At 43.1% G+C, this 24524-nt stretch overlaps 2 protein-coding genes across 2 annotated transcripts; both read right to left on the bottom strand.

Annotated features, from left to right (window-relative positions):
• Positions 1 to 491: 491 nt before the first annotated feature.
• Positions 492 to 15958, bottom strand: tent4a (terminal nucleotidyltransferase 4A). Its single transcript, XM_071914912.1, has 13 exons — positions 15141 to 15958; positions 12062 to 12185; positions 10386 to 10432; positions 10152 to 10272; positions 8932 to 9039; positions 6837 to 6965; positions 6257 to 6470; positions 5984 to 6110; positions 5751 to 5854; positions 5197 to 5381; positions 4330 to 4488; positions 3254 to 3424; positions 492 to 656 (listed from the first exon to the last, which is right to left on the bottom strand). Exons 1-13 carry the CDS (start codon positions 15956 to 15958, stop codon positions 492 to 494), a joined length of 2472 nt encoding a protein of 823 aa, XP_071771013.1.
• A 4264-nt stretch (positions 15959 to 20222) lies between these two features.
• Positions 20223 to 24243, bottom strand: srd5a1 (steroid-5-alpha-reductase, alpha polypeptide 1 (3-oxo-5 alpha-steroid delta 4-dehydrogenase alpha 1)). The gene is made up of 5 exons (XM_071914920.2): positions 23933 to 24243; positions 22854 to 23020; positions 22303 to 22404; positions 20529 to 20679; positions 20223 to 20408 (listed from the first exon to the last, which is right to left on the bottom strand). The coding sequence occupies exons 1-5, from the start codon at positions 24241 to 24243 to the stop codon at positions 20342 to 20344; spliced, it is 798 nt and encodes a 265-aa protein (XP_071771021.1). The 3' UTR covers positions 20223 to 20341.
• Positions 24244 to 24524: the final 281 nt, after the last annotated feature.

Below are 24524 nucleotides of genomic sequence, written 5' to 3'. Positions count from 1 at the left end.
GATAAAGGTGAAAAACAAAATAAAGGACAAAAAAAATAGGAACAGTAGATTTGGAACAAAGACAAAGAAGGGGAAAAAAATCCAAAACAGAAAAACAAAAAAAAGCCCAAACACGTCTACATCCCAAGCAGGAAGTCCCAGGTTAGAGAGTGTTTAGCTGCTGAACCTCGGGGCAGACTGTGTTTGCCAGTCGGCCCTGTTCTGGCCTGCTGCTCAGTAAAAAAAAACAACAAAAAAAAAGACTAAAAACAAAACCAAAAAAAAAAATCATGCAGAAGTGGAGAGCGAGAGATAGAGAGGAGGAGGAGAAAGATGCAGAGCTGAAGGCTGTCGTTCCGTGTGGAGGCAGCCCGCGAGTCTTAGCTGCTGGTCTCTGGTACTCTGTCTGCCTGCCTGTCTGTCCTCCTTCGAGACGAACGGAGAAGCCAGGGTTTACAGCCAGAGTGGAGGGGGAGGAGGGGGGGAGAGAGGAGGGGGGCGGGGAGTGGTTTCTATCTGCTGAGGCTGACCGGTAGGCTGTCCCTCTTCCTGCGTCGCCAAGTGTTGCGGTGGTACTGCGTGTGCGTGTGGGTGTGCGTGTGTCCGCGGTTGGCGAGAACGGGATTGTTGACCAGCGCCGGGTTGTGGAAGCCCTTCACGTTGAACTTGACTCCGTTCTGAGGAGGAGGGATGGCGGGAGGGAGGAGGAGGAGGAGACAAAAAAAAAAGAAAGAAAAGAAAAACATTTTCATTGCTTGAGACAATTACTGATGACGTACCAAAGGGCCATAACCTTTGCACAGGAAAGGACCATGTTATTATGTGTCTTTTAGTATGGGACAGAATGTAGAAGCTTGTAGAACATGACTTTTTCTGAATTGTGAGGGTTCACTCTTAACTTCAGCAAACATCCAATCCACCAAGCTGCACTGATTTCAACAAAATGTCAACTTTTAAAGTTGATCTGTTTTGCTCACAAACTCCACCATGGAACAAAACTAAAAAATAGAGGAACAAAGCTAAAGAATAAACAGGTCAATCAGTTACAAAAGTTGACATGTTATTGAAGTAAGTGCTGCTTGATGGATTGAATGGATGCCGAATTGAAGAATGGCCCCTAACAATTTGGAAGAGGTCCCCTGGCATGCAGTTTGATGGGACATACTCTCCCATACAAAACAATAAAGATCTGCATGTATCAGGCTAGAAAAAGGCTAGTTATTTACCATAAATGCAACATAAACTTGTATAAAGAACAAAAAGAACAATTCACCCATCACTCAAATTGCACAGTGAAAAGCAAAAGACCGAATGAGTCCCAACTTATAAACCACAACTAATCAGCATAATGTCAGATAGCTCCAACATTCCTCTGCATTGGCTCACAAGCTTTTTGCTCAGACAAAACAGACGCTTGCCAGTTTCTGCTAAACAAGATGTGACACACACAAACGTCTTGTCACAATTTGTGTATATACTGTATATTTTTTATATAGTATTGGTATGTGGTATTGTTTGATTGCACTGAGCAATCCATCTTTCATTCATTCCTGTATGGCATTTATAGTGGCTAATGTATAGCAGTGTTCGTCACTAGGGGGAGACGTTGGCATATTATCAGCGTCGGTCGCGTTCTCGGGCAGAGAGGAAGAACGCCTGAGATACAACGACAACGTCTCCTTTCTCATCTCACTAGCTACTTATCCTGTTTCTACAGGTTTGTACATTTTGTGAACACAATGCCCCCTCATACACATTTATATAAGACTCTTAACGAAGCCTGGGTGTGTTCTATTGTAACTGCGATCTCTGTAAATGTGTTTTTAAGACAGCTAAAAGTCCGCTAGCATCTGTGCTAACTAGCTAACGTCATTCGCTTATATTGTGGGGAAATTAACGGTCGTAGAACTTTGGTAACGGTCAAGAAAAATGGGGTAATTTGTGACCAAAGATCGCCCGTTAATGTTGTCTTTTTGCAGTAAGAGTATTCTTATTATTGTTGTTTTATTGTAAATGGATGGCTACCTGACTGGTGTGATGCTAAATACTGTATATAATCATTGTTATGCTAGGTTAAGCTAGCCAGCTGATTGCCTGGTTGCCATGGTTACAGGCACAAACTAATGTCCACTCCAGTGCCTTATAGATGGACAGTGATGCAGCTTTTTGTTAGTTTCATTTTGTAAATTTATGTTACATGTTTTATTTGGTGAAACCCCCAGGCATCCTCATGATTTTGTATGGTTGTAAATATAAATTATTTGCAAATCTTCATAGCTATTAGGCTCATATTTGTAACTTACTCATATTGTTGTATGACAGAAAAGGTAATTAACTAGTGAGCAGTCCAGGTACTAAGAATGTATGATTTTTACCTTTCATTGACTTGTAGTAACTAAACAGTGACTAATGCTATGGTAAATTATTATCATATTATTATCATCAAAAATGTATGTGTACATGTGATGTGTTTTTATTGACATGGCAGACATTTATTGTGTAATTCAATATATCACATTTTGAAAGAGAAGAAAGTATCTTTTAATAAAGAGAGGAAGAACACCTGAGATACAACGACAACGTCTCCTTTCTCATCTCTCTACTTATCCTGTTTCTACAGGTATTATCTGTTTATGGCCCTCCCTCCTGGGACCCGTTACAAAGACATTGTGAGAATGGTAAAATATTATTCGTAAACTTGTTGAAGATAATTCTACTTTAAAATGTTATGCATGTCATTGTTTGGTGAGCAGCCTGACAAGCCAGCTGGCTAGAATGGAAACCAAAATAGCTGCTACAATGAAACTGACTGTGGGCTGGTGAGCCCTATCCCCTCTGTTTAAAAATGATCCAAATGGCTTTGCATGAACAACTTCTCTGCTGGATTTAGCCGTAAACAATGCACTCATTATTCTTTCATCTCAGATAATAAGCTGTGTTATTAGACCTTGCTTTGAGACAGATAATACCATATAGGCTCCTATTGATTTCAAATGTGTGCTGGGACGACTTCACTAGGGATGCAAAGTGAATGTGAGTGAAGGGTCAATTAATTCCATTAAATAAAACAAAACACTGGGGAAATATTGGGAAAGAAAATAAAATCAGAGCAGAGACACATGACAGAGAATGAACACCACTGGAGACAGACAGAGAAAATATCAGATGGAGAGAGTGTGAATGCTTGTGTGTGAGAGATAGGGTTCTCCCAGCAGTAAGAGAGTGTGTGTGTGTGTGTGTGTGTGTGTGTGTGTGTGTGGCATCCGGCGCCTACCTTGTGTGTGTGGCTGGAGTGGGGGCTGGGCAGAGGCTGGGGGCTGGAGGGGGCGGGGGCATGAGCATGGGCTGGGGGCATGTGGAAGAAGGGAGGGAGCCCAGGGTCTATACACACCTGTCTGCCAGGCATGGAGTGCATCGCTAGACCACCGGGCAGCGAGACGCGAGCCTGGAGGACGGAAGCAATAATCAGTAATATTACACTTATCAATAAAAAACATTAAGTTGTTACTTTTGTTATCGCCCCCTCTAAATATCAGATTGAAGTTGAATTATTCAAAAACTATGTCCTTCCACCACCCTGACTCATTTTCATCATAATTAGTGATCATCCTCTCACACTGAACTAGCTTAGATGATGGGTGGATGTATTCCCACTGCTTTGATTTTATCAAGTAAAAGGTTGACATGAATATTGGACAACAATGCTATATGGCTTCCTTCACTCACAGGAGAAGTAACATAGCTATCCTGATATTTGAAGGTAAGAGAGGATGCATTTGCGAATTTTGGGGATGTAACTGAAAAGTAACATAACAAATAGTGTGACGAACTATTGCTGCTAGGGAGTAATAAGTAATAAAATTACTTTTGAAATGAGTAACAAGTAATGTTACTGTTCTGAGTAAGGAGCCCAACACTGACTTGTTTATCTTTTGAGAACCAACCATTTTTTGATTCTGATTGGTAACTCTAATATACACTGTTCCAAATTAAGATAATTACTCAATGGTTGAACAAGTGATGACTCAGTGGCTCTATGTAACATGAAGTGAGCGGATTAATGCCTCACTCACAGACTAAAATCACTTAGAATTGTACCGTTTTTGAGACACAGATCACTTTAAACGTTCATTTTGTTAAAGCTGATGCATTTTGTTCAACCTCTACTTGCTGTCAAAACTTGTTCTGGTGTGTTGTAAGCACAGTAATTGTTACTACAGGTGCTAAATGGAGCTAAGGAGGGAGCACTGCATTTACAACAACTTCTGCATGTGGTTTGAGCGTTATTCCCAATTTCCCCCACAGGGATCATTAAAGTTTCACCTAATCTAGTCAGAGCTGCAGACCTACCTGTGAGCCTGGGGCCATAATGAGATGATGTCCTCCCATGCCAGGCTTGCCGGTGCCCATGGTGAGGCCTGGCGGTAAAGCCAGGCCCAGGGGCTGGAAAGACGGGTATGGTGGCAGGGCAGGCGGCGGGACGGGACACGGCAGCGCTGAATCAGAGTCCTAACAAACCACACAGAGAGGAAGAGAAAATTATTTAAAAAATGCTAGCTTTACTGATTCATGTACTCCAAAACTGACCATGTTTCCATTCAACTTTGAAGCAAAATGTGAACAAACTATTGAAATGTTGCAAAAAATGCAAATAAGGTGCGTTTCCATCAGCTGGGTTGAAGTGAATAAATAGGCTGCCTGGTTATATTTGGTCATGTTGTTCATATTTAATTCTGAAGATAGACACGAAGAAATGCACTTGGCAATATTATAATGCACCAACTAATGGCCATACAACCACAATCTATACATAAACATGGGAGAAACAGCACTACAACATTTCTGGGAGGTTATGGTGGACAGATATTTTACATTTCAAAATGTCCAAAGCCATTTTTGAACTGTGGTGCAATGAGAGAGACCAATTTTTTCAACCGGTCATGCCAAACCAACGTCATTTTTAATCCAACAATTGCATTTCCATCGCATTTTATCACAGACTTTCTATATCGACAAAAAAACTCCCTATCTCAAGCGAGTGCAAAAACTTCTTTGCAATATTGAGGACATTCTATCAAAATTTGCCACTTCCATTCAGCCATCTATACATCATAACTCACATTAAAATGACCCAGCTTGTGAAGCCACACAAAAAAATGGCATGCATCTGCAGTGAGAGTCTGTCTGTTTATTCTGTGTGTGTGTGTGTTTCCTTACGTTATCTGATCCGGAGAGCGAGGACACAGAGGAGGCTGATGAGTGCTGCTGGGGGCTGGAGATGGACATGGGCGAGTCGGCGCTGTGGGGCGACACCGAGTCCCTCTGCTGCTCCTCCGACCCGACACCGACACCCAGCACACAGCCGGGCTCCTGCTCCGACACTGGCTCCTTGGGAAGGGAAACTAGAAGAGACAAATAACAATATAGGAAAGATGAGACCCACAGCCACACACACATGTAAAAAAAAAAAGTCAGTGGAGTTTATTTATACATGTCAAATTTACTATTTTTTGCATTGATACACTATTAAACCCTCAAATCTCTTCATCTAATAAAAGTAATTTTCTGGAGCTACTATATGAGGACAAAGTTCTATTTCATCTGATGGAAATCTATTTAATAATGTAGGCATTGCCCAGTTATTAGAATAACCATCATTTATTCAGAAACTCCTAACACAATCTAACTCTGGAGACACTATCAATGAAAGCAGAAGCAGTTTTCTTCCTCCAGTGTTGCGGGACCGTATGTCAAAGTCTGAGGAATCGTACCTCTGTTCTCCGTTCGCGCCAGATGCCTGCCCCCCCACTTCTTGATGATCCATTCCCTGTACTCGATCACTTTCTCGGTCAACCTGATTATCCGGCCCAAGGTGCTGCGGGGAATAGAGGGAAGGGTTTTTAGCCGAGCGGCAATTTTGCCCGGGGTAATCTCGGGCACTGACGACACATTTGGAATTGGACTCGGGAGTAAAAGTCAACAGCAGAACTCAAGTTTGTCTAACCTTTCGGAGTCTTTGTTGGGATAGGATCGTGCCAGTGGCGACACGGCGTGACCCAGGACTGTGTAGGCGTAGTCAAACACATGCTTGACGTGCATGGCCCCGTAGGAACTCCTGCCCACATCGTTACCTATACAGCACCAAGACAAACACAACATGACAATCTTGAACAAAAAAAAAAAAAATCCAATCTTGCCAATTTTGTCTGATTGCCGTGATCAGTAGTGAAAACTATCTCTCACACACACACACACACACACACACACACACACACACCTGGAAGCAGTGGGTCCTCTATGCAGAGCATGGATGGCCTGTATCCATTGGTCATGGCCTTCATGATCTCCTCCTTGGCCATGTATGCTCCTCCGTTCTTGATGCGGATCCCCGTTTTCAAGTAGTTAAAATGTCGTCCGTACAGCTCAAAGAACTCGATCAGCAGGACACCCAGGTTCTCGTTGGGGTTCCTGGCATCAATACGAGGATGGAGCTGAAAGGCAAGGATAGGGAGACTGGATTATTACACATTTAGAACAAGTAATAGTGTGCGCTAGGGTAGATTAGCAATTGATTTATGTTTATATTTAATATTTAATACTGGACTAGTGGGAGGCTATTTATGACCACTGGTACTACTACTACTATTATTATCATCAACAACACTGCTATTGCTACTACTATAGCACTAGCACTACTACTACAAGCACTAAAACTACTACTACTAAAACTACTGCCGCTACTGCAACTGCTACCACAACTTGTACAAGAACTACTACTACTGGATTCCTGCTGTTATTACAAAGTCATGATATGTGTGTATGTCTGTGTGTGTGTGTGTGTGTGTGTGTTACTGTACCTGTAGGAAGCTGATGACCATGAGGATGAGGCTGTAAGAGCTGATTCCCCCCGTGAACACTTCGTTCAGGTCCCTCTGCAGCAGAAACTGCTTCAGCACAAAGATCAGGTAAGGCAGCACTGGATACTTCTGAAATTGGACAGAAGAGACAGACACATAGGGTTGAGGAAAAAGTATAACTTTTGGGTTCAGTAAAGGGAGGAGGGTGTAGGACAGAATTTAATAAAACTCTAGATAAAAGAAAATCTAATTTAGGTTAAATTCATGTGACTCACTAAGGAGAGCTAGGGGGGATTTCTAATGAGATGTATAGAATTCCACGAGTTAGAAACAGCACTGGTCCACATTCAAAGTGGGGAGAGCAAATCATCCAAATGATTACAACGATGTGAACAACTACTTTGCATCTCTTTCCACATTCATACTCTGTCTAGCTTCCAACTGGGCCACACTTTCTAAAAAGGTATTTGATGAGGCTTCCCAGAGCCTACTCCTTGATAATGTACTTACGCCCCACAGGGACTGGTAATGGAATTATAAATATGTTCATTTTCGGGCTGAAAAGCCAGCGCAACCTCCAGGCGTTATGTGCATGTGTATCTGTGCCAAAGGAGTTTAGTGTGTCCTGGTTGACTTATCAAATATGCGTTTAAGAAGCGAGAGCTGGAGTAGGTGCTACACTGCTCTAACCCTATATGTGATCACATGAGCTATAGGTGACCTTTCAATAGCAAGACGGCACAGGAGTCCCTTCACACCCGCTCTGAACAACTATCACTGGACTGATGCCAGGCATGGTTGTAGACAGTAGGGTGTCAAGCTGCGACATGCGTTCCCGCCCGGCTAAACCAAAACGCAAATATGTAAAAATAACAAAAGACCTATATTCTTGACAGTTCTCTGGAATATCAAACCTGGAATTCCACTTTTGCATTAGTCACTACAACAGTAACTAAAGTAGGCATCCACCTTCAGCAGGAATTTTGTAAGAGCCATGGATTGAAAAAACATCACCTCCACATACACATACCCACACATACTCAGTTCAAGTTTAGTTGAGATTACACTCTGGGCAGATTTGCTGGGGTCTGTTCCAGGTTCATTTAGGAAATGAGACAAGCCAATACAAGATTGGAGTGAACTGAAGTGTATTGGCTTTGATCACTACATTGGCTTGTCCTATTCAACCAGAAATGTACAAACTCCTGTATTTACTCCCCGCTTAAAAGGGGAAGGTTCGGGATTTTTAAGTCTGTACTATCGATCACTACTCTTAACAGACTGAAAAAAATTCTAAAACTAATTTTTATTCCTGAGAAATTGATACCAGCCTCCTGTTAGCATCTGTTAGCAATGATAATGAAAGTCAATGGGGTGTGAAACCATTTCTCACAAATCATGTACAAGTCGGTCTATATACTTCCATAACTGTAGTAATACACTAAGTAATAGAATTGTTTGAAGTGGCCTGTATGCCTTTGAGAGTAATGGAGTCATGTGCCATGGACTAGCATTAATCTTGCTAATAAATGCTAACAGGAGGCCAGTGTCTCGGAAACTAAAAACTGTGGTGTTAAACGTTTTTGAATGTGCTCTGAAGGTATGTAATCACTAGGACAGGCTTTAAAAATTACTGAACCTTACTCAACTGCGGCACTGACCACAACATTATGGCTATGGTTCCACATGATTGATTTTTTGAAATCCAATTCTAAAGATGTGATTTTCTGAGATCATGTTGCTGTTATGTCCACACTTGTCCTGAAAATGGCTGTTATTTGTCTCCTGTGGCTGTTTTTTATTAAAATTTATGTCTGCCATGTCTTTCCTGCTCTCCCTCTCCATCTGTTTACATTGCTTGAATGCACGTTGTGGCTGGATTGCATCCAGACTGCTTCCAGATATGGAAGCCTGATCATTTCCATATCTGGTTTTGAAGATAGCAGTAGGCGCAACACCTGATTTCTGTGTGTCCAAACCTGTACTTGATGCGTCCTGGCCTGATCAGAAGATAAAAATCACACTGAGACGGCAAGTGTAACCGTAGCCTATGGATCCTGAGAGAAACATCTCCCGGGCAGTAGGCGTATCTCACCTTAACATAGTCTTTGATGAAGCTTGCCGCCTTGACTCCAGTCTCCACGTTGAAACTGATGTCCACCTTCACGTCAGTCTCCTGGTCTGTCAGCTTGATGATTGGCACCTGAAAGGAGAGAGAGGAACGTGCATTAGCAAATATTAGAGTCAAGTCATTATGTGGGAGACTTTCTCTGTGTGCTAAAATCTAAGAAAACAAAACAAGAACACTGGCACCAATTGGCAGCCTTGTCCATCACGTGGCTTAAAGGAATAGTTCACGCCAAAATGAAAATTCAGTCATTAACTTCTCATCCCTATGTCAGTGGAAACTCCATTTAAGTTTGCATGAAAACCAAATGGAGCAAGTTAGCCCCCGTAGTTCCATCTCAGCCTTCTCCCAACTATTGAAGTTAACGGTGCCATCTTTTTACAGCTTAAAAAAAAAAAAGCATAAAAAGGCCATCATATTTCCTGGCTCTGCGTTTGGCTTTTGTGTGACTTTAGACTAACTACTCGTCCCCATGTCAATGACTGACTTTTCATTTTGGGGTGAACTATTCCTTTAAGCGGCTGGCACAGAGCTGACAAAGTATCTAGTGTTGTATTCACATTGTGGTGGTACACCGTAAACAGCAAACCAGATGTTTATTGTGTAACAGGAGAACAACTGTAAACTCCACCGACACCAGTGGAAAATGCCTCCTATTGCGGACGCAGATGGAGCAGACAAAATGGATGTAGCCTCATACGCTGCGCACCTGTTCATTTCGTCTCGTCTTCCAACAGAGATAAAACAGCGAATAAGCAAAAGCTTTCCTCTTTTATCTGACCATACTGAAGTCCGGAAAAAAGTTTTCCAGGAGCGTAAGATGTACTGCCAAATTTTGATTTGCCTCGGCATATTCCAATGCCTTGCTTGGCTTCCCATTTACTCAGCCAGTCATATTTTAGATTTTCTGCAAAATATAATCTATTAGAGCAGTCTAGCATGAACAGTCAGGCAATACTATTTAACAGATCAGTTTTTATTGCATCAGAGCACATGGAATAGTCGAACCTCTTTGTTTATCAAAATCACTTGGACGATGAGATGGAAGTTTGCTGTGGTTGACTGACATCCGGCGATGCCAACTGGTACGGCTTTATTTTAGGACCCGATGTGAACGCAGCATGACCCGGGGCCACAAAGCCTCAAAGTGCTGAGAAGAACCACATGCTCTGGTTGCCACTACTCACCGTAGCCTTGTCCAGCACTTTGATGGAGAAAGGTTCTGCCACGTTGTGTTTGCGGAGAGCCTGTTCCAGCTCTTGCAACGGGGGGCGCTCCCACTTCCCGAACACCACTAGGTCAATGTCGCTGAGGGCAAGGCAAAATCGCAACATTAAAATACTTGCAAGCAAGAAGACATAAAAGTGTGAAATGCACTTTTATATCTTGAGCTTTCTTTAATCATAAATAATAGCTCTTACCTTGTTGGAAGATAGAGCCCTGTGCTGAAGCTGCCAAATATCTGGACCTGAAAATGCAGAGTTGAATAAGTGTTAAAACATCGAAGCCGTGATCAAGGTCATCTTGTGTTTGCAGAAAATGTTTTATTGTTGGCCATAATGAGAGCATTTTTATATTAATATGCTAATATGGGCCATTCCAGGTGGACCTAACACATTCACATTCCCTGACCTCTCATATCACAGTCTGACCTTAATGGAAAGGCTCAGCAACATGCTTTTGAAGATCCTGTACAGTGCCACAGCTCATTTGTGGTGTTGATGTATAGACCCAATTCAAATGTTTGCAAGCAACCAGGAACCAGGCATTTCGGGGTTCCACTTCACAGAGACTCTAAATGCTGCCACGTTGAGAACACTGCCAAATTAAGTATACAATGACTTGAAAAAATGTTGTGTTTAGGGGCCGCAAGCAAAGGTTCTCCAAAGGAAGCAGAAGGAAGTTCTTTCCTTTTCCGTCTGGTAAGTCCGACAAGGCGAAAGCACAAAGACAGGCCTGGATTAATATGTTAAAATGACATGGGAGCCATTACAAATAAGAGGCATGATCCATTTACCTGACACTCTGCCTCACGTTGGAAGTGGGAAAGACTGGCAGCCAACAAATCACCACTGTATGTGTTTTACATGATTAAGTGATGAAGGGAGCATTAAATCAACCATACCTCGCTTCACTAATTGACTAGCTGCAAGATCCTCTTTCCCTCTCTCTATGCATTTAAACAGCGAGCATTTCCATACATAAAAGGAACATTCATTTCTTAAAACACAAGCATGACCATTACTTGCGATTCTAATTAATTAGCAGTTTATCTGAATGTGATCTCAGCTCCCTGGCTCCCTAGTTGATCAGCTGCCTTCATCTTTTCTATGGAAAATCAGTTATTTTAGGCTACTTGACTTGCTAGTTGGCTTTCAACTATAAAATATTGCATACATAGATACGTTGAAGCACTGCTTCTATAACAATGTAGAAGCAGTGCAATGCATGCAGTGTATGTGCTGTTACAATCATAAAAAACTTTAGCTATATACTGTACATCGCCATACATTTCTGTATTGCGGCAGCCCATACAAACTAATCATGAAGATTCAGAGTTAAACTTTTCACAATACACATTTTACTTCTTTTTATTTATTAGATTTTGCTCAATGAAGAACAGACATCATTTTGGAAAATGTTTTTCCTCATGTGCTGTAAACTACGATGAAGTTTGATGAATAGAGGAGTGAAGTGTCTTACCCCTGACTGACTAACATGAGCCTCAAACATGGAACAAAATTACCAACTGTCATTAAGGTAATTGGGACAAAGTTATACATTTTCAAAATTTTTGGCACACCCACCTCCGCCCATACAATGTACAGTTAGAGAATTGATAGCAGCATAATAAAACATTTTGGTGTCATCTTGTATCAACACTGATTCATCTTCAAGTGAACCAGTGTTATGTCAAAATGCTGCATCTTTACAGTGATTTATGAGCAATTTGAGATCACCGTTTGTCTGCATACCAATAATCCCTCCTGTATAATTTCAAAGAGAGCTCTGACATGTTAAGAATCTGAAAGGTTGCAAGTTCACCTAAAACACCCACATAAACACAGAGGGCTATGTGTGTGTGTGTGTATCTTACATTTGCGGTGGGCCAGAGCTCCTTGATAACCATCTCTATCCTGTTGACCACCTCCTTCCTCATAGCTGCCTCCTCCGGCCGAGGAGACATGAAGTTGTAGAAGTCCATCACCTCCTCGTGGAGTCTGGACAGAGAAGAGGGAGTAGTTATTATTCTCACACATGCACAAAGTACCGGTACCAAAATAGTTTTGAGAAACGGCACTATAGTTGAACTTTTCCGGATCGCGTCCTCTATTTTGCAGTATTGTCAGCTTGTATAAAACTGGCAATCACCAATGAGGAAACCCTTTTAAAAACTGACTGACACACATGTGGGATTTGGCACGGGCCTATCTTTTGCAAAAAAATTATGCTCCAGATGGCCCAAGATATGCTCTGTTCGTTCTTACAACTGTGCTGTTTTACTGCTGTCATGCCAGAGCCAGGGAGGTTGAGCAACTGCACAATATGTCCTACGGGAAATGTTTTTTTTGTAGCTTCTGTTTCTTTTCTTCTATTTCACCAAAAAATAACAACAAAGTCTTGTATAATTATTGCATTTTGTACTACTTCCAGCATTATTTCCTGTTATTTTAGGATACTTTTTTTTTCTGCAATATCGTTTTAGAATCACAACTGTGAAACCTAGGATGGTATAGGTACCAGAGTCAAAATCTGGTATTACAACAAAACACACACACCTGTGCCTTACACTAGGGTTTGAGAAGAATGTGAAAGGAGGTTTAGTGCAACACTAAAGTAGGCCTGGGAGTCCCGTGCCTTATTGTTATCGCTGATATGGCTTTGTGTGTGGCAGCAGAGGGGCACGGAAAATGTAAAGATTTCTGACCAGTCAAATGCCTGGGAACAGTGGATCTCTGTTCAACCCCATGGCCATTCATTTTTCTAGGAATGCACGCCATGATGTCAGAGTGAAATACAGAACAGGGAGACTGTCACAATCAATTACCAGAGCCCTGGAGGAAATGCAGTCAGCCCATGTGCCCACTCCTTGGTGAAAACTCTCTGCCAGCGACCCAGCCGGGCCGGGGCGTATCCATGCCAAGAGTCTATCGCTGACCAAGGCTGTGGTTATTGTTAGGCCTCCCTTAAAGTCAAAATCAACACTGCCGCCAACATGTTGCAGCAATCCCTGCCCCATTTACAGTCAGCCACCCATCTTCAACAACTTTTGAACCACACAGCAAAGTGATCAATAGTGTCCATTGTCACAGTCTATTATCTCACTACCATGACAGTCATGCAGCTCAGATTCAATATTATTCCTGTCATACACACTGAATGGTTTTCAATTAACCAAACGGTAATCACGGCAAAATCCCTCTGGGAACCTCGAAGGGCGCCCCCTAAGGCAAGCCATTGGAGGCCCCATTCAATTCACAAGCTAAAACTTGCATTAGAAAACTAGTGGAAAAGCATAATACTAGGCAAAATGAAAGAAGTTGCTCATTAACGCGTTGCATGACAAAGCATTAATGAACAATGTAAAATTTTAGTGGGTTTGAGGAGGCTGAAGTGAAACTTAGCCTCAACCATGAAGGACTGCTTTCCTTACAAACACCAAATTCTTGCACAGAAAATTCCCAGATGGGTGCAACCATCCATTACAAATATCACAAGTTCCTGCAACACATTTGGGCTTCCTCTAGTTATTTTTTGTAACCGCGCTTCTTTCAGAGCTTAATGACTACAATTATAACATAATAAATCATAATCTATACATTTTCAACACTTACTAGCCAAGCGTTACATCACATATGAATGGCTACAAAGTGGGATCAAATTAAAAGGGAATACGACCATTCCAGCATTCAAATAAGTTGTTCCTATGCATTAGGTCAGTCACCAATAAGACAAATATACAATAAGTCCCAGCCCCAATCTGTTATGTCACACTGATGGAGAGCTCCATAAAGAATGAACTGGAAAGATAAATGATCAGAATGGCTTTCTGGGTCTAAGGATGCATTATCTAGAACTGAATGCAGTACAGTGAAATACAGCTCATTTAAGTGCACAACTTGTGGCAGACATGCTATGACACAACGTAATGGCAGATTCTATTATAATTATGTGAATTTTATTATAAAGAGGCATTCCCTTTTAAGTGTAGTGAAATGTAGCCCAAAGTGTGGAAACAGGTAGGAAACAACAGGTTAGAAATCGAAACTCCTTTGGACTTTAAGTTTCAATTTACTCTCAAGAGATCATTGATAATAAGGATTAGTTAAGCAACATTACAGATTGCCAAGGGGTAAATGAACTGCTCAGTTACTTAACCCAGCGTTACACAAGTTAACTGTTACCCAACCCTTTGGTGAGACCTGGGCACGGTTATTTTAGTTTAACGTTTTTCATTTTAGTTTATTAACGTTACTCAAGTTTCAGCTCTAGTTTCAAACAGTTTTAGTGAGTTGTCAGGGTGTGTTTGTTGGTTTAGTTTAAAATTATTACTAAGGTGTTCACCTGTGTGCTAACTTGAATACTACGCTGGGTAGAGAGAAAACCGTTAGCTAAATTAGCTACAGGCTAGTGAGTTAAGCTAGTGGCAGTAGCTAACGGACCAATGTCAAGCCAACTAGAATGAAAAACATTTCCGGCATTCTTTTCTTTTAAATAAAACTCTTATTGAAATATATACCATAATACAAATTAATGTTATGAGAATATTTCCAGCTATACTTTCGCTCCATATATATTGTCCAATCAATCCTCTGAATATTTTTCAGAACATCCCAGCTCTTACAGTTATTGTCTTTCCCAAATGCGACCAATTCGTTCACTTTTATTTTGAAGGCGAAATCACCACACTTCCGGTCTTGTTCCGACTATCTCCTTCCTAGCTTGACGCAGCTACCTAACGGTAGCTTGCTAGCTAGCCAAAAATCTACCCCCAACTCAAACCCCAGTCTAAACCAAACTGAGCGCATGCAATGTCATGTTCAAAATGTATTGGGAAATATATCCATAACATTATGTAGGAATATACAGTTGGATCTAACCACTAAATAAACATTAACTGAAGATAGCATTAGCTTCGTCTTAATTCTAAAAGAGAGATTGTGGTCAGCCCTCACCCGAGGACTCCAGGGTTGTACTTCCTCGTCTTCCAGGGCGTCGAAGTGCTCGCATAATTGCCATTAGTGCAGTTTGAAAGCAAGTAATTCATCCCATAAGTGCTCGCCTTGTTGTCACTTTTCCTCCGGCCTGGATGGTGACTGTGTGTGTGATTTAGAGGTACAGAGGGGTGAACCTGGTGACGCTTCACGCAAATCTGCTGTAAATTGAAAGCTGGGTGCTCCTGAAGATGACGATGATGGTGGTGGTAATGGTTGACATTATTGTGCATGCTGTCGCTGAAGTTGAAGAGCAGATTGGCACCCCCGACGTTTTTATTCACATTGCCCGTTACATTTCCACCCATAGTCCTCTCTAATGAGCAGATGGAAGGTGGACTGTCCGTCCCGGATTCCTGCGAAGAAGAGGAGGAGACGGATCCTGTCTTTTGGATTTTCCCCTCACCCGGATCGGCGTTTGCCGGGGTCAAAGAGTTCTGTACGTTCCCGTTGGATAGCGCTATTCCCAGCGAAGAAATCGCAGTGCCGTTAATACTAGTAGTGCCGTTCATGATGCTGTGATGGCTGCTGCCGTTGCTCAGACTGGCAGTAACGTTACCGTTGCTGCTGCAAATGCTCTTGCTCGATGCCACCACGGCCGCCACATTTTTAAAAACGTCCAACGCAGGATAATTCACGCATTGGTTGTGATTTTGATTGTGGTGCTGCTGCTGAGCGGAGTGTGGCCGGACTCCCTGAGAGGTCTCCCAGACGTGCATCCATAAGGCGTTCGCAGGTCCTTTCTGTTCGGGCTGAATCCAAGCTACCCTCGGATCCATTCAACTTCTTTTTCTGATAACCCCCCGACAAGTATCTAACTAAAACCTGCGTGCCCGTTATGATTCTGCGCGGTTTCCAGGACCGGAGAAAGGTCGTTATGCTATCCGGGGTTACGAAAAGAGAAGTAACTAAACATTAAACCGAATTAGGACCATTGATAAAGTGGCCCCTTTACACCGCTAGCAGGAAAAAATGCTAGCCGATTCCTACGGGAATTCAATATGGCGTATTCTCTTCAAATCCAGCGCATGCGTACTGAGTGAGGTTTTTTAAAATGATGACTGCGCCCCCCATCCGCCCACTCCTTTATCACCCCTCTATCTCTCTCAGTCGGCCAATTGATTAATTGCACAGTATAAATATTTGAATATGTATTTGAGAAACAGGTATTTGTACAGCAAATGACCTACACGCAAGAAAACAAATGAAAAAGCCGTTAATGATGAATAAAGGTCATGTAGTCCAGTGGCTCCCAAAGCAGGCCTGAGAACCCACAGAGGGTCCCCCAGCAAAATGAGGACTAGTACAATTTCACTACAATTTCATTTGAAGGCAGGGCAATGAAAGAATCAGAGGGCTGCTCTCTCCACTGTTATCTATGAACAGTTGTCCAGTTCTGTGCCACTCATATCCAGAAACAAAAATATTTTCAGATGCAGGTCCCACAGACAAAATCCTATCCATGTTCATGCATTTGGGAGGGTGTTAACATGAAAACGTTTGGGAGCCCTCGCTGTAGCCATATGGCTAATACTGGGATTCTTTGTAAAAAGAAAATAGAGCAACGTCATTCTTCAACAAAATATTATTTACATATTTATTACCTAAAAAACAGACACAGAGAAAGAGAGAAGAGAGAGAGAGCGAGGCCACATTGTGTAGTCAGCTGGCATCTCAGTCTATGCTGCTGGGGGCCATTATCACAACCTCTGGCCCTTGAAATGCTCACACACACACACACTCAAACAGCACAAAACTCAGATCCCATTCCACACTGTAACCAGCTGCCTATATGTTAGCGTACACCGAGCCTCCTTTTTTTCCTGTGTATTATTTCACATTTACACTGCGGTTCCTCAATCCAGACGCTCAGTAAAGAGGGGAGGGGGGCAGTTTACGATACACAGCAGGAGGTGTTGATCACTGCAGACGCTGCATGCAATCAGGCCCACGGTAACGGCCATCTTCCAGCCCATTAAGCTCTGTGATGGAGAGTGGGAGGCAAAGCTGGAGCTGGAGCTGCAGCGGCAGCAGCATAAAGCAGCACCTTCTGGGATGTGTATGCATGTCAAAGAGAGAGAGAGAGAGGGAGAGTGAGCGAGGGAGCTTCTTGCATAATGCTGCCACCCCCCCAACCCCCCTCCCCACCTCCCTCCACCCTTTCCTCACGTGCAGCATGTGACAGAGTCAAGGAAAACCCCCCAGAGCAAAGCTGTGTGTCAGCTAGGATAGCTCTCTCGCTCTCTTGTAAAACACTCAGGCACACACACACACACACACAGCTGTTCACTCCCACTGTACGCCTGTAGACATGAAGGCTCTTAGTTCTCTATCTCTCTCTGACTGTAGGAAACAAGGGCATTTGTGTGACCCAAGCCAGGTTCACAGACTGAATGGGTTATTCCTCTCTGTGGCGTTAATCTTGTAGCCTCTCCTTAGGCCAAACACAGACTGTGTGTGTGTGTGTGTGTCTTTCAGGGCTGGTTTGCCTCATTGTCAGCCTTAGTGGGATTACCACATCAGCGTTGACTGGACCATAGCTGACAAATACCTCTGACACACACGCACACACATATATACTGTATATATAAACAGAGAGCTTACATACTGAAGTGGAAAAAGTCAATAGCATTCTCCCAGGCATAAAGCAGAAAGCGGATGATATTTAGGAAGCAGGGTTAGTTGTCTGAGACCGCATGCGGCTTGAATGGTAATGAGGCCGCCGCTGCTGCTGCACGTTCCAGAAATTTAACCTACATTAGAGGCAGACTGCGTTTACAGTGTAACATCAACAGCTCTTTCGCACAGCTACGCGTGAACATTATCGGCTGTGGTACACGGAGCAGCGTGTCAGCCTCACTTTGGGCCGATAGAGGAAGAGAATCCTTTTGGTGTCTGCCTGGAGGTGGATGGTATTAGAGACTCCAGTCAGATGTCACCCTCGGTAAATACTGGCCGTGTAATGGAGCGATGCGTTTACCAGGAGCGTGGGTAAAGAGGATATAAAGAGGAAATAGGCTGGTAGAGAGAGAGAGAGGGAGAGAGGGGGGGGGGGGGGATCTCGAACATGAAGGATGTCACTCTGCATCGCCATCAGCGACCCACGGCCTTCATTTCTCATCACACACTCACATACACAGCGATTCCATTATTTATTGATGACACCATGTGTAACAATGGAGGCAAAATTAATGATTTATTTCATCTCCAGCCTAAATACGACACAGTTTTAAAATTCATATTTGTCCAAGGTTTGGACTTTTGCCTGTGACTGTGGTTGGAAAATGTCCTCCACTGGGAATGGATAATGGTGGAGGAAGTGGGAGAACTGGTGAGAGAGTTACTGTATGGGAGGAGATGGTAGCCCGCACTACCAGGTACACTGTGGGCAGCTTTAAGTACAAACCCCTTAATTACATTACAAAATTAATTTCCATCTTAACAAGTCGTTTAGTCTTACATTCAGTCTTAAATCTTATTTCTCTTTAAAGAATTAAAAAAATACTGGGTAACACTGTACTTGGATAGTCCAATTGTACAATACTCGACTAACAATCAGGTGACAAAAAGTAGATGTTCAACAGAGTGTGACTTGCCTGTTTGCTGCATCTTTACAATGTAAACCAAACCCTGAACCTTAGTCTAAACATTAACCCCAACTCTAAAATTAACCCTAACCCAGACATTGAATATCTACAGACTGAGTTTCACACTATTGTGTCACCTGAACCTTAGTAGACTTTTTACTGACACATTATAGTCATTTGATAGGAAGTTGAGTATCGACATTGGACTATCCAAAAAAGTGTGAAGTGTGACCAAATTCTGTAATGGAGTTGAGAGAAGATTCCACTTGTTTCTAATGCAGTTTCACTTGTTTTCAACTCAACTCAAACTCAACTAAGACTTAAGATGCGTATTTATTGCACTGCAGCCTTTTCCCATCTGTACTCCCGCTCAGCATCTCCCTCTATCTGCTTTACCGCTGCTCAACCTCCCCTGCCTATCATTCCAGTATTTATTTCCAATATCACTGCATTCAACCCCCCCCCCCACTCTTCCCCCTTTCATTTCTTCCCCAGCTCTCCTTCTGTTCGCCCGCCCTCCCTCCCTTGATTAGTCCATGTTTGTCCCTGGAAAGCCTGACAGGAGTGATGTGTTAAGGCAAACAATCCATTCTTCTCATTTCAGGCATGGATGAGTTATCGAGGGGCCGTGCTTGATCTCCATTTGACTTCCCTTTTACCCCGCAGCCCGGTACCGGGGGACGGGCCTGCGAGGGTCTCAGGCCCGCACAGCACCGAGCCGCAGTTTCTTGTTTTCCCCTTTTTAGAGCGGTTCCCTCCACCCTCTCTCCCAGGAACGGGAGATGACTGGGTAGGTAGAACATGAGGAGGAAACGTGGGCGGGAAAAATACTATACACACCGCTTGCTCCAGATTTCAAACGACCACACCTTTCCTTTCATGCAGAAGTCGTGCTGATGACGCCCTGAGCGAAATGAGGGAAGGAAATAGGCCGGACTTTATTCAGCGGCCCTTCCTTATTCAAAAGACGCCTCTACCCGGAGAGAATGATTCCTGAGGATGAATGAAAACTTGAAACGGCCGCTCTGTATTCAATCCCGATGTTCCGTCTGGGAGAATATGCAGCTTGGCGGAGGCTCTTAAAATGTAGGGAGCTGTTTATTGCCAGTGCAGAGCCATATAAATCCAATGTGTTGCTGGTGAGGCACGCTCCACTCGCTATCATATTTCCTCCTGCAGATGGTTACATTCAGCCCATGAGTGGGGGGAGTTGTTTGGTCCATTGTGGAAATAATCACCAAACTAATGGCACCAATAAAAATCTTATTAAGATGATGGCTTTCAACTGTTGCTTGCTCCCAGCGCAGATGAAATAGTTTAACAAGTGTTCAACCTGTTTGAGATCAATAAAAACAGTTTTGTATCTTCAAGGTTTGTTTTGACATCTTCTAAATCAGAGAGAAAACTTGAGCATGGTAATGTTTTTCCGAAGTTTGTCCCATTGTTCTTCTCAGCCATTGTAAACATTCATAGAGCGGACACATGTGTCCTTGGGTAGTGGGGTAGTGAGGTTAATAAACTGTTTTGAAGCAAACACAGAAACCTTTCAAGTTGCCAGTATCTGTAGTGGTTTTTTTAGTACACAAAGGGTATCAAAGCCTTCCTAGATTTAGGGTAGTCTTCAAACTTAGCAAGGTACCACCTGGAAAGAGAGGGAAAAGAGGTGTTTTATTCTGTGATTACAAGTATTTTGTATGTGCATATATCCCATGCAAACCTTCTAACTACGTGTGTGTGTGTGTGTGTGTGTGTTTATTCTCACTTGTGGTGGGCCACAGCCCGGCTGGCGAGGACCACCAGGGTGAAGACGGCGAAGGCTGCGCTGTGGACCGAGCGGCCGGCCAGAGCGAAGCCTGCCCACTCTGTTATCTCTCCTAAGAAGTTGGCTCCAGACACCAACTCAAACACACCGCCTGTGGGTGGAATGCACATAAATTAGGACAGGTATGCTTATCCGCTTCACACGTTCACTGGAGGAAAAACAATCCCAATATTTCACCCTGCCATCAAAACAACTGTTTGATGGATTTGCCCTGACCAGAATTCATCACCACACGAGTCGAGACGTTTCAGCTTTCTCCATTTAAGTGGTGAAGTCATGGATAAATCACTGCCACGGCATCAAAGGGCATAAACGCACGGCTAGCTCCACGCTGACCATAGATGGCTGAGCATTCCCCGTTTGACTGCGGGCCATGTGTTCGACAGCGCCGCTACCCTCTACGTGAAAATGTCACATTCTTGGCTGAGGGGATTCCAGACGTGCCTGGAAGTTCGGCTGTGAGCAGCGGCTTCCTTCGGCCTTCGCTTTCTTTCCGTCAGGCCCCCGGGGCGGCGTTAACAGGCTGCTGTTTCAACAGGTTCACCCCAAGTTCGCTTCAGGCTCAAGGTGCTATTGTAATGACTGTGTTGTTGTCAGCTTTGTGAACTTGCTGCGATTACTGATTCATCTGGTATAGCGAGGGAGGGGGCAAAAGGCTTGAATTTACCTTTTATGTGATCTGAAAAAGCAGCAATGCAGATTTTATTTTGCCTTTTCCAATAAGTCCCCGTCTCCAGAGCGATTTGTCAAGAGGAATTTGTGATGGGCCCGTGCCTCCTTTACCCAGCCCCACTTTCTTGTCACATCTCATAGAAAGGGCATCCGTTCTCACATAGTAAAGGTCGTACACTGTAAAAAATATCCATCTCAACTAGTCATTTTAAACTAGTACTGAGCCTCATTTTTCTTCAAACAAGTGAAAAAAACTGCAGGGAGAGACAATTTCACTTGTTTGCAATCCTAATCAACTTGCTTCAAGAATTTTCTAGAAATAAGAGTCATTTTCGTGATACTTGTGGAGTGACCTGCCTTATTCTGCCTTGTTTCAAGATATTAAGTGTAACTGAATTAGAAATGAGTAGAATCATCTCACCCCAATCAGCATAATTCTGCACTTATTTGGAGAAAAATACAATTTTCTGAATATGATACTAAATGACTTGTTAAGATAGGCATTTCTTGCAGCGTATAGGCTGGATGCTTTATTTAGCGTGCCTCTCTGATGAGTCTGGCCACTGTGCAGACATATAATGTATGTGCTGCAGCGTAGGCTCGGCCTGCTGTCTAACATGATTAGTGTCAGCACTGTGGTTCAGGGAATTCTCTCTCTCTATCTCTCTGTCTTCTAAAACACACACACACATGCACACACACACACAGGTACGATGAGTCACTTTCACACATGCCAGCTTTCAGCATATCAGAGTCAAAGCAACATGAACCTATTCTTATACACTAGTGTTAGGACTCACAGAGGGCAGAAAGGGAAATATAAGCAGTGACAACCGGTGATTCTGGTTACAGTGTCATCCGGTACAATCATGCTACCGCCCTGGAAAATCAGCATGTAGACGCACTCTGCCATGATCTGATTACTGCTTCCATCACTCTGTTGTCTGCCCCAAGACATGCTCTTTGAAGGTGCGACGCAGCGGGAGGATAAGACATGTTCACATCCACTCCACATTCCCCTCTAAAAGACTGGAGGTCCTACCTTTGGGAATCTTGTAGCCAGTCTCTCCGGGCTTTCGCAAGTTCCTCAGGATGTGGTCAGAGTGGACATTCACCAGCCAACCGACCAACCACAGCGCAGATCCTGGCAATCAACCAACCAAAAGCTGCTTTATCATGACCAACACTTGAGGTTAGTTTTTTTTTAATGTATTTAAGGGTTACAGCATCTATTTACAGCATTCATCAGTATTTCTGCGGCTGTGGCTTGAAAACCTTACAACACACTTGCTCAAACAGATGAAATACTGTATACTACACTACATGAATGCACACAGTGATGTAACCTTTTTGTATACCCTCAGTATTCACTTGAATACTTAATAATTTGACACTACTTGCTGCGATACATACTATGAATTTACATCACAAAGTTTTATGGCTGACTTAAAAAGGACATTGACATCTTCCTGCACCACTGTCACCAAGACAAACTCCTGTGCTTTCATTGTACGTGGCAAATTAAGTGATTGTGCCTCTGAGGAGGAAGTAAGTTCCTTTCTAGAAAGAGGGCTGCCCACACCTGTCACCTACCTGTGATGAAGCAGGGGTGTGTAACCCAATCTGCAGGGTAGTCAGCATAATGGCTCAGGTACCTGACCTGCATGTAGCCGTTATAGGTGCAGAAAACAATGGCCAGGGCGAAGGAGGCGAACGGTGTTGATTTACCTCCTCGGATTAAAAACGGATAAATAAGGGATCTGCAACAGAACAAGAATACATCAGCACACTTCAGTTACACACCTCAGGATAGCAACGTCACTGCAATGACTGACTATACTGACATCCATTAGTAGGCTAGTACTACTGACATAATCCAATCACAACGGTTACAAAGGCAAATTGTCTTAGTGCCTGTCACCTACTGCATGGGTTCCTCTACTTTCTCATATCAAGGACCCCTAAATATGTGTTAAACCATGAGCTCCTGTAAGAAATTGCTCCAGGGACCCCCTTCTTATTGTTACATATGATTTAGGACAATATTTATACTGTAGGTCGCAGTCAACATAAAGACAGATTCATTGTCAAATTTGCAGATGATTCTGTTATTGTCAGTTTGCTTCAGGAGGGCGAGCATGGTCCTGTGGTGTGACTCATCTTTCCTTCCCTAACTCTTTCTATCTATCTTTCTATCTATTGCCCTCAGGAAGTTTAGAACTCCAAGCCTAAAACTAAACAGGACTAAGTCCTCTTTTATTGCAACTGCTATTTTCACAAAGATAGTGATTGTTAGTCTATCTACTAGTCTATCTTGTTTTTATGGTCTTTGTAGTCTCTGTTTTTTTGTATAGATGTGTATGTGATTTGTGTTTGTGATACTTGGCTGCACAACAAGTTCCCCATCAGGGACAATAAACTTATTGTTGATTGATAGGTGAGGACATAACAGCGAGGAGTGATACCTCTAATCACAACAGTCATTCATAGTCATTTTTACATTCTGATCTCTCCTTGTTCTAACTTTTAGTGAATGAAATCAGGCACCTGGGTCTCCCTGCACCCCACTTTGGGAGCCACTGACCCACAGTATGCATGACGGTCAAACTTGAATTTAACAACACACTTCAGTGATATCAGGTGTTAAGTCATAGTTCAATTTAATTACCTACCGCTGCACATAGTGGCAGAAATACATAGCCAGTAAGAGCTGATTGGGCAGCAGTGAGGTTTTAGCAGAGGATGTCCACACCACCAGACACACAGGCACCAAGAATGCAGGCAGCTCCTGAACAAACCAGGCGAATTTAACATTGACTGGAAACCCGTATTTGCTGGAAGCGTACCGACCGTATGGTACGTTCTCGAACAGCAAAGTAACATAAGTGCAGGCTGCCATGAAGAGCATGAGGTAAGCCAGGCAGTCCAAGATGTACAACTCCTCTTCCTCCGAGGAGAAGAGCGTTGAGAGGACCGCGTCCATCTCGATCGGAGAATTTAAAATAAAAACGCGATAAGAAACCTGGTGAAGTTATTTAAAAAAATGGAAGCAGTGTAAATGTAAAAAAAAAAATGCATGCGACTGTATGGCACTGCATGCAACTATCACCGACAACATCCATGCAGCCAGTCTCCTGACCAGTTTGCACCGACCAATCACAGACCCTGACAGGAACAGCGTTGGGCCGTATGAACCAATCAAAGTGCTCTGTTTTGCATCGAGGTTATTCAACACTTCACATGAGCGTATACACCCATGCGAAG

Source organism: Centroberyx gerrardi, chromosome 19 (assembly GCF_048128805.1).
Source record: "Centroberyx gerrardi isolate f3 chromosome 19, fCenGer3.hap1.cur.20231027, whole genome shotgun sequence".
Lineage (NCBI taxonomy): Eukaryota > Metazoa > Chordata > Actinopteri > Beryciformes > Berycidae > Centroberyx > Centroberyx gerrardi.
Note: the sequence above shows the minus strand (reverse complement) of the source record. Positions and strands in the feature narration are given on the sequence as shown.